General features: G+C 31.2%; 1 protein-coding gene across 2 annotated transcripts in view; it reads right to left on the bottom strand.

Moving 5' to 3' along the window:
- Positions 1 to 10,527, bottom strand: part of LOC108969638 — a 64,176-nt gene that overhangs the window by 19,850 nt on the left and 33,799 nt on the right. For both annotated transcript variants that reach the window (XM_018934489.1, XM_018934498.1), the window contains exons 3-6: positions 3,897 to 3,998; positions 3,558 to 3,707; positions 3,051 to 3,170; positions 2,167 to 2,261 (exon numbers count right to left, since the gene is read on the bottom strand). In XM_018934489.1, coding sequence (XP_018790034.1) covers positions 2,167 to 2,261; positions 3,051 to 3,170; positions 3,558 to 3,707; positions 3,897 to 3,998 — 467 coding nt within the window. The remainder of the gene's footprint in view (positions 1 to 2,166; positions 2,262 to 3,050; positions 3,171 to 3,557; positions 3,708 to 3,896; positions 3,999 to 10,527) is intronic.

Below are 10,527 nucleotides of genomic sequence, written 5' to 3'. Positions count from 1 at the left end.
TTTTTTGAAATTCCGCACTATGTGTTCCCTTGAATGCTTGATGCAAAATTTAATATTTTTAAAGGTTTAATAAGCCRTTTGTCACGATACGAGGACTTCTTATTTATATGACTTGGAATTTTGTTTATGGAAAGATTTAAATGCACTATTTCCAATATGAACTGCCAGCAGCGTTATTGCAAGTAAAGCTATAATACCATCAAATATGAAAATAATTTTGAAATAAAAATGACATTGTGAATGCGAGAAAAAGGTAAAACAATTAATTAAAATAGTAAAATTTGCAATGTGAGAAAAGCTATAAAACTCAAAAATGCAACCATAAAAAACGCAATTAATTTTTACCTCTGCAAAAAATAAAAAAAAAAAACAAAATGAAACTTTAATGAATGCAGGAAAAGTCGAACAAGCGATAAATTTGTACTGCTTACAGACATACTAAAAAGGGACCATGGCATGAGATGAGATGTCAGAWTGTAAATTTCAAAATCGGAACTTCAGCGACACTGGTTAGGAAAGCTTTTAAAATTTAAAAAATCAGATTACAATYGGACTGGTCCGAAAAGGAACTGGTTTAAAAGTATTTTTAATATTGGTGAAATCATCACTACAGTGAAACTGTTTAACAAATCTTTTGAAACACAAAAAAAAAAAAACTTATCAAAATCGTACTGCTCCTAAAAAATTCTAGTTCAAAACTAGTTGCTGTAGTTTTGAAATCATCACTGCTGTGAGACTAGTTAGAAACACTGTTTAAACTCTGAAATCCAGACAAAGCTCGTACTGGTCTGAAAAAATACTAGTTTAAAACTAGTTTTAATAGAGCCGAAACGCTCTTATTCTTTACTGGATAAGATATCGCTTACGCGGTTATASCCGTAGTCAAAATGCTYACTGTAATAAAATTTTGTTAGAAAAAACTGTTATAGCATACAAAACCGGGTCAAAATACGACTAAACCGAAACAGTATAGCTTAACACTAGTTGTAATAGAGTCAAAATCGTAACTACAGTGAAACTTGTTAGAAAAATTTTTAAAATCAAACAAACCAGAACAAAATCGGACTGGTCCGAAAAAGTACTAGAGCAAAACTAGTGTCGAAATGAACACTGCAGTGAAACTTTGTAAAAAACCTGTTATACCTTTACAATCCAGATCAAAATCGATCTAATCCGAAGAATACTAGTTAAAAAATATAATATTGAACCAATATACGTCCAGTTTGAAAATGCTCACTATTGATATAATTGTGAAACTATCTTTTAAAAACAATCAAACATTTAACGCAAGTAAACCTATGAAACTATAGCCGCTAATTATGTATTATGAAGATATACATATATTATACATTAATATAACATTTTATTTTCTAAAACATTTATAATTGTATTTATTTTTCATGTAATTAAATCAGTTTTCCTGTATATTTTGCGCCAGTTTGAGGCTAATCGAATCCTGATCCTGTTAAAAAAATGTTTGTATGAAAAATTATTATTAATTCTTATTMTAGTTCTTACTAGTTACATAGTATAATATTTTAGGACTACTACATGTTACTGCAGGGTTATTATAACTGTATGTAAGTATGCGAGAGCATAATAAAACAGGCTATGAAATGGTACTTCCAGCTGCAAAGGACTCTCTATTACTTCAATTCTCTTGTACATGCTGAGCGATATTTGGCAACACTGCCAACAAATATGTGGAATCGAACGCACACACAAATACACACACACACACGAATCAGACACATAGCAGAGTTGAAATTATAAATCAATCAATGCGAAGACAGACACAAATGGTGCAAACGGACAGACAACAACAGCGACATAGCAACTACTTTTAATTAATTATAATAATTATGACAATTGYAACTAAAATTAAGCAAACGAAGTGAAATTTAATTAAATCAGCAATTTGTGTTGAACTCAAGAGAAACATACGCATATAATATATTATTTTACTGTTACTGGCGCGTACATAAGATAACAACATATAAGTGGATGGGTGGATGGGTACACTTAAACGGGTAGTAGGTGGGGGGTATGCAATTTTGATTTATTGTTTATTTTTTGAAAAATTAATATTTAGTTGGGTGTTCCGTATGAAATTTGTCTATGTAATTGTATTACAGTTATAAATGCTCTTGTGTTTGAGCTACTCACCAATACTTGTGTCGTAGGCATGCAAATACTCCGAGGTCATAAACTGTGAGACCAACGAGCTTTTACCAACTGCCGGTCCGCCGAGCATGAGGACTCTGCATGGAAGGAAAAAGTAATAAAATGCATTATGTAAATGAGTATTTATATTTTTATGTGAAATTAATGGTGGGAAAGTAATAAATAAGAGCAGATAATATCTAGACATTTGATTCGAGTACTTATATTAAAGAATATAAGTAAAATAATGTTTTAAGAATATAGCAAGTTTATGCGCTTAGGTGAGTCTGGGATTTCTAAAAATCCTACATTTTCGCTTTTTTTTTGGTTAAAGCACATTGTGTGATATACTAGAAACATGACTCAAATGGAAAATGAAAAAAAAAAAAATAATTTTTTTAAGGTTATGTTGAAAAAGTTGATACCAAAGTTTGGTCTTGTGAAAATTATTATTAGGACCGAATGAGAGAAAACCGCTTACTTTGTCAAAATTTTGCCCCCTTAGCCGRCATTTTCTATAAAAATATTTAAGCTTGAAAGTGAGAAAACCGATTACTTTCTCAAAATTAGGTGTTTAGTAAAACTGAGCTTCACAAATTTTAAGATATCTAATTAATTATTTTTATTTATTCTATCACCAAATTCTAGCGACCGCTTCAAATACAAACACTTAAACATAGATTTGTATGTAATCCAGATTCGCAAGTGTCCAACTAATGCCTGTCTMTAATATCCATTAATACAAATCCCACAAAATCTAACTGAATCTCAATTTATTTCGCCGCCCYCAATTTACAAACATCTAAATTGGCTTAAGCTATAAGCAATTGTAGTACAACAAAAACAAAAAACCACGATATACATATAATTTAATAAGAAACACTCACCTGTATGGACCACTGCCTGGATTTGAAGTGCTGCTCTCACGGCTGGACGCCAAGCTGCAGGTGGCGGATGTGCGTGCCGAATTCGGTGCTGGTATTTGGGCGGCAGTCAAGTGCTCCGTGCTGTGTGAAAACAAGTCCAATCGTCAAAACAAAAAATGGAAGAAAAAGACAACGACGACACACAGCAACAGTTGAACACAAGCGTAAAAAGAAAATCAAAAACAAATATATTAAATTGGCAATGTTTACAAGATGAGCCATAAAAAGTTATGTACTGAGGATGGCTACGCTAAAAATATGTTAAAAAATCAATCTAGCTACCTTATATTTACAATTGAATATGAAGCGATTTATTGCAATTAGTTTCGACCTAATCTTAGGTATTTTATACCCTTATTCTAATATCATATTTATGATATTGTCAAAGTGTCACTTGCAGCGTATAGGACAGCAGACTCAAAGCAGTTTTTTTGCCAGATCCTGTGTCCTATTTTCGCGGCTACTCACCTCGAATTGGAGCTGGCTACGCTGTTGTTGGAACGACTACGTCGACTCTTGAGCGAATCACCGCGATTCACTACACCTTTGCCGGTAATGGAAAAATGCCTCAGTCTATAGTACTCCTCCTCGACGCCAGTATTTGGCATTGAAGCGACGCTATAAAGTAAAGGAGTTTTATGGTCTATAGTACTCCTCCTCGACGCCAGTATTTGGCATTGAAGCGACGCTATAAAGTAAAGGAGTTTTATGAAGCATGAGTTCAAATAAGCTGCTGAAATTAACGACGCATATTTTGCATTGATGCTGTCATTAAAATATGTTCTTGTGAAGGTGGGGCAAACTTACCGTGAACGCTGTTGTGGCAAGCATAACTGATTGGGACGTCCGGACGCACGACTTCCTGGTGTTTTTACCGATTGTGAACGGCTGTGATGTGGTGAGCCATAACTGTAAGAGGAAGTTGTGAAAAAAGTAAAGATAAGTTGTATTATTAACTCTTTGTATATTATTTTCAGACTCAATAATGTAATTATTAGACATATTTCTTCAGTCAATAATGAAAATTAGAGCAGACAATTAATTGAGTATACTTTAATTGCAACTAAATTAACCATAGATTAGATAAATAAATGAGGATTGCACTTCGACCTAAGGCTTTTTTGTGTACCTTTCAACGCCATACAATTCCCCCTGCAACCCTATTTAATTTTTTAACTTATTGGCATTTAATTAGGTAAGTGCATAAATCACAGAGTTGAAATCAAAGTTACAATACAAATGCTCTAATTTTTTATTGTTATGGTGATTAATTAAAAAAAAAAAGCTAAATTAACAAACTTTTTAGAATTTCTTATGCAACCTTGCACAATTTTGTTAATTGTTCGAATTTAATTTTCCCATTTATGAAAGTAATTGAGACAATTAATTAACTTAACCTTATTTTTCAACTTCTTCTTCACTTCTTAATTTTCAACTAAATTAACCATAGGAAATTTTAATAAACTAACTGGGTAGAATATGCCTTTCAACCCTGTGTAATATTTTATTGTTGTGGTCATTAATTTAGTTAATTACGAAAATGTGCTCGCAAAATTCACTAAGAAAATTTCTATTGTAACTAAGTTAACAAAAAAAAAAAAAAGGCTAAATTAACAAACTTTTTAGAATTTCTTATGCAACCTTGCTCAATTTTGTTAATTGTTGGAATTTAATTTTCCCATTTATGAAAATAATTGAGACAATTAATTTACTTAACCTTAATTGCAACTAAATTAAACACGGGCTGGGATTGCCTTTCAACCCTGTAGATTTTTTTACTGCTTTGTATTCAATTTAGTTAATTACGAAAATGTGTTCGTATAATTAACTAATAAAACTTCAATTGTAACTAAATTAAGMACAAAAGTTATTTTTATTAGTTATTTTGGTATTCTATTTTGTTAATTATGCGAGGCTGAGGCAATTCTTAACTTAATCTTAATTAGGAAAGCTTAATACACTGATTGAGTAGTGTTCCGCCAGCAATACTGTTTCCTGTTTTTATTTTTCGATTCGATTTTTATTTATTTATTTTTTAAAAAAACTTTAATTGCAACTAAATTAACGTTCAATTAACAAATTTTTTGACTTTATGATGCAATCGTATATAATTTTGATATTTACTTTGGCACTCAATTTAATTCAAATAAATATTAAAGTTTTATATTTTCTCTAAATTTACTAATTGTGTGAAATTTCAAATTAAAGTTTTATGTTTTCTAAATTAGCCATACAGTTTATACTATATGTGTAAAATTGCCAATTCAAAGCTGCATGATATTAACTTATTTTTAGCATTTATGAGTAATTATGATAATCAAATTCTTAATTGTAACTCAATTAACCACAAAAAAGTTCAATTAACTTAAGTAGAATTTTCATTTCATTCCATTTGATGTGCCCACTCTAGGTTATTTGCCATTCAATTAGCTAAGAATATAGCTGAATTTGCTAAATTGCACCCCTAAGTAGTAACAGAGGGTGTAAAGTAGGTGGCATGCGCGTAATGATTATTAGTTTCCTGTATTTGAGTCAAAATCTCTAGATTTTAGGAAAGATTTTGTAACTAATACGCCACTAATGCAATTTAATATTGCTTTGATTCTTATATTGTATGCATTTTAAAGATGGGAAAATAAAAAAAAATACTTTCTACAAAGAGCCAACAAGTACACGTTTATACTGCTTTCAAGTTCTTTCCTTCACGATTGACCTCAGAGTGAATTCCAGCACATTGTATTTGCGTGCCATCAACCCATTTCTCAAAGCAAAACAGGTAAAGCATTGAACATTGAAACTAACGTTGAAATCGCTACACATTCTACAGGAAAACAGCTAACAACGTAGATAACCATCTGACTAAATGCACACGCACTGCCYACAATGGCCGGCAGCAAGGACCCACTACAACCACTACATAGTTACTTGTATGTAATTGTCCAACTAATCACAAGTGTTGAAATACAAAGAATGAGGAGTTAAGTTGGGAAAAAGTTACTGCTGRTCGCTGACTGCTTAAATTGCGTGCTTCGGTGCAATTTGATGCAAATGCAGACCGCGCGATCTAGCACATCCTTTGTCTATGCAACCTTGTTTGTTTAACACAAAAAAAAAAAAAAAAAAAAAAAAAAAAAAAAAAAAAAAAAAAAAAAAAAAAAAAAAAAAAAAAAAAAAAAAAAAAAAAAAAAATGCTTAAAGAGTTTCGCACATTTGCGTCGTTTAACTATGCATTTGTTAAGCAAACAGCAGAAAGGTGAGGAAAATAGCTTACATTTATTTAAATATGTTAGATGGTATGTGCGTTTTCGTACTGCTAAGACGTATTTAAATTGCAAATCGTGCTTTTCGCTAGACGTCGAAGGTGATTTAGGCAATGACCTGGTCATTGTGCCACGAATTAAGCTGTTTGCACAACTTTCAAAGAAGTTACAAGGTGTATTGATAGCCGAACTGGGTCAAGTATGATAGCTGGAGGTTTGCTTACAGTATTAAAAACACTGAAGGTGTTTGAAAGTCCGGAATTTTTCTTTTTAAGTGCGTTAGATAGTACTAAAGCTCTATTTTTAAGTAGGACGGCATTAATATTTTTGATTTTTAATATTTATTATCTTTTTTCTAAGAGTTTGATTCTAAAGATTTTGAAAATGTATTAGGTTATTATTAAACAACTTCAATATAGGATTGTTTTTCAGGCTTGCGGTAAAAAAATCGTGCTTTCAAAATAGGTTCTTGGTTTGGCGCAGAATTCGTTAGAAAGATTGGAACATAAGACCAGATCCCAAATAGCGTACTAAGCATTTCATTTTCAGCGATTTAAAAAAATGTCAAAATGTCGAGAAAAAAATATTGACTCCAAAATATTTATTTGATTCGGAAAAGAATTTGTTAGAGTGGTAGGAACACTTGACCATGACCATTCTCGAAATGCGCACTTTGCTTCCAAAATATTGACGCCGTTTGCAGAAGCTTTCGTTAGAGAGAGTTCTTAATCTTCAAAATATGTATATATTCAGTTATAAAATTATTTATTGTTGTTCTTTATTCTATATTACACATTTAGGTTTGTAATTTGACAGTTCTTAGGGGAATTCGTTACAGCTGGATCAAATAGAGGGGTATTTTCTTTCAAAACTTACTCTAAGTTCATAAAAGCATTTCTTGTAGATATTGATTCAACTCGTTAGAGAAATTGCTTTGTTGAGAGAAATCTTAAAGCTCTTCAACCTCTTCAAAATATTCAGATATTGATTCTAGATTTGTCTGATATCTTGTCTTCAAATTGAAATAAATAATAAAACTTCAAATAATGACAAACAGTAGGAATATGTTACTTAGAGATTACACTCATTGATATTAGAGTTTCAGGTTCTTATATGAAGTCACTAAAAACTAAACCATTTATTTATAGGCTCTGCTATATTCAGTGCCAGCTGGTTTGTAAAACCAGAGTCTGAATCACAATTCTCGAACGAAGTGGCAAGAATGAGAAATTGCTGAAGCGTTCATACTCGTTATACCAATACAATCACACCTACGCTCCGTTGCATTTTAATTCGCAATGCAACAAAGAACAGAAAAAAAAACAAAAATAACAAATTAATTCTGCAGAAAATTTTGCACTGAAAACTTGTAAAAATCAGCTGCAAAAACAACGGTATAAYTGTACATATGTTTGAAGATAAATGTAAGTATGTATGTAATCTATTCTAGCAGCAAACTTTGTGTGCAACTTTTGGCCAAGTTTTCAAAAACTTTTGCAAACATTTCAATGCCACTTAGTTGAGCAGTTAGATGTTATTCGAGCGCGTTGCAAAACTTGCGCATTTATTGCGCCACAGAGGAAGCACTAGAATTTTGTATTGTTGGCTAGGCAAYGCCAAAGTAGTCTGTGAGCAACTAGTTCCAAAAAATATAATTGAAAAATTGATATTGCCATTGAGCAAAGAAATTTTAATTTTCTAAAATAAAGCAATTTGTAAGTCAAAATTATTATGGAAATACAGACTTTTAATAAAAATAAATTACACGAATTCTTTTAAAAATATTTTTTGCTGTAAAATTTTTTTATTTTAATACTGATATTTCTTTCCGCAGCTTCATAATTTCTATACACCAATGCTTTTGCTATCTTTTACTTCTATTACTTCCTCTACCGGGTATTTGAAATCTCGCTAACATTTTGCTCATTATCGCACTCTTCCATGGAATATTTGTTTTACTTCTTGTGTAAGGAGCTCAATAAAAAGCGCATTTATGTCACTCTTATGAAATTTTCACATTCTTTGCAACACAATGCGCCAAACAAAAGCTTGGTTTGCCAAAGCACTCTTCAATTGGCTGCGTTTTTGGCAACTTATTTGCTAAGTAGTTTCAAGTMTAATTGTAAATACTCATACAAATACTTATATAATTACAATTGCATGTAAATATAAGCAAGTTGATAATAATACTGGCTAAAAGAGGCGGCGAGAGAGAAGAGGATATTTATAAACAAAATTTGCTGGATATTTTTGGCAGATGGGAATTTTATGTATGGTGGACCGACATAGAGCTAAAAAGTTTTCAAGGAGAGCTAAATAAATGCAAGTGCTTTGTATTATTGCAGCATGAAAATATGAGTAAAAACAATTGATAGAAAGTTTTAATTTAGTTTCTTTATAAAAGARTAATAACATGGTTTGGTCATATTCATAGAATTAGGGTCTGATACATCTATTGTTTTTAAGTCTGACTAGATCGCTAATGAATTCTTTTAAAGAAATATTTTATCTTGTAGCTAATAGGATTTAATGATATTGATATGAATCAAAAAATCAAAAGTATTAATAAAAATTTGAGTAAGCTAACTATGTAAATGAAAGAAAGAAAAAATACTTGGAAGTCATTTCGAAACAATCTAAGGTACCAAATTATTATCATTTTTAACAGGTTATCTTAAACAAGAAAAAATCACGGCCTTAGTGTTATATAATTTAAGGGGTCAGTAGGGTAATCTGGCATGTTTTTTGACATTTTTTTTTTTCAGAGAAATATTTATTCTACGGATACAGTAGAACTTTTTAGTAAACGAATTTTTTCGGAATTTTTTGATGACATCTGTGGGAAAAATGGCTGGGTGAATGAGATGCGTTTTTTCACTGGTGGACACGATTTCTCATATTTGGATCATTTTGGATATCCATTCGTTTTGTGAATATTAAGAAAAATAAGCAAATCGGTTGAGTAGTTCGACCCGAATTATGTCCGCCAGTTTAAAAAAGTGTGTTTTGAGAAAAACGCGATTAAAGTTTGAGGTGTGCACTCCTTTTTGGGCCTTTTTCGAAACCATCTAATGGTAAAGTGGGTTTCTACATTAATTCTCGGGGTTTATAGGAACAGAAAACTCAAAAAAAAAAAAAGTATACAATTTGACTTCTAATCGTTTAAGGCCACAATAAATACTTTTCATGACGATCTCTAACAATTATCAGAATAAAAATCAGAAAAACGTAAGAGCACGTAAGCGCGTTGAGTCATAAATATTTGCGCGCAGCATTAACAGTTTACRTACTTTCAGCCAATTACTGTTGTAAAATGGAAATACATATAAATGAGMAAATTTTATGCTCATTATGCTTGACGTTTGATTTAAAAATATAAACATTAAAAGAAAAGAAAATAGCAAATGCAATAAAAAAGTAAATCTTATACACATTTCTCGTTTCCAAATGTTGTAAATTTAAATTAATTTATGTGCGGAAATTTTGCAGATTTTATTGCAGCYAATCAATCGCTGTTTCAGCATTGACTGTGGGTATAATGTTTGCCAATTTCTGTTTGTTATGATTTTTCATGAAGTATTGATGTTATGACAGTTGGTGTGTTGAGCTTTTCTTCTTTATCTAATGCAAATTTTATGTCTAATTTTACATTTTTTTTGCTTATTTTCCTTTTCTAGAAAATGTTTCTTCCTTTTCTTGAAATTATTCCATTGTTTAGGCAGCAATTTAACGGCTTCCTTTGTGGAGTGCGTCGGGTAAAGGTGCGTCACGACTCTGGGTATGATTTGTAAGTATGTATGTATGTAGGTCTGTATGCAATCATTCAGTTTTTCAGTTTTACGATTTGATTCCATATATATTTAATTACAAACTGAAGGCGTGAAAATTTCCATTACTTTCTTGTTCTTAGCTCTTTTACCAACAGCAATTGCAAGTGATATTTATTTTTTTAACAGTTGCTATGACGTCGTGCCGGTCGGAGCGGGTTCTTCATTAAATTCCAATACGTTTCGTCGCTTTGAGATTGAGAATATTTTTTATTGCTTTAGTAGCATTATATTTTTTGATTATTTTGTTTGTTAAAAAACAAAGCAAGCTAAAATTTAATATTGTTTTGATTGGAAAATTTACCAGATCAATATTAAAAAATATATGTAGAAGCAAAATGTATAAAAAAA

Source organism: Bactrocera latifrons, unplaced genomic scaffold, assembly GCF_001853355.1.
Source record: "Bactrocera latifrons isolate USDA-ARS-PBARC rearing strain unplaced genomic scaffold, ASM185335v1 scaffold_105, whole genome shotgun sequence".
Taxonomy (NCBI): Eukaryota; Metazoa; Arthropoda; class Insecta; order Diptera; family Tephritidae; genus Bactrocera; species Bactrocera latifrons.
This window is presented reverse-complemented; position numbering and strand designations above follow the sequence as displayed.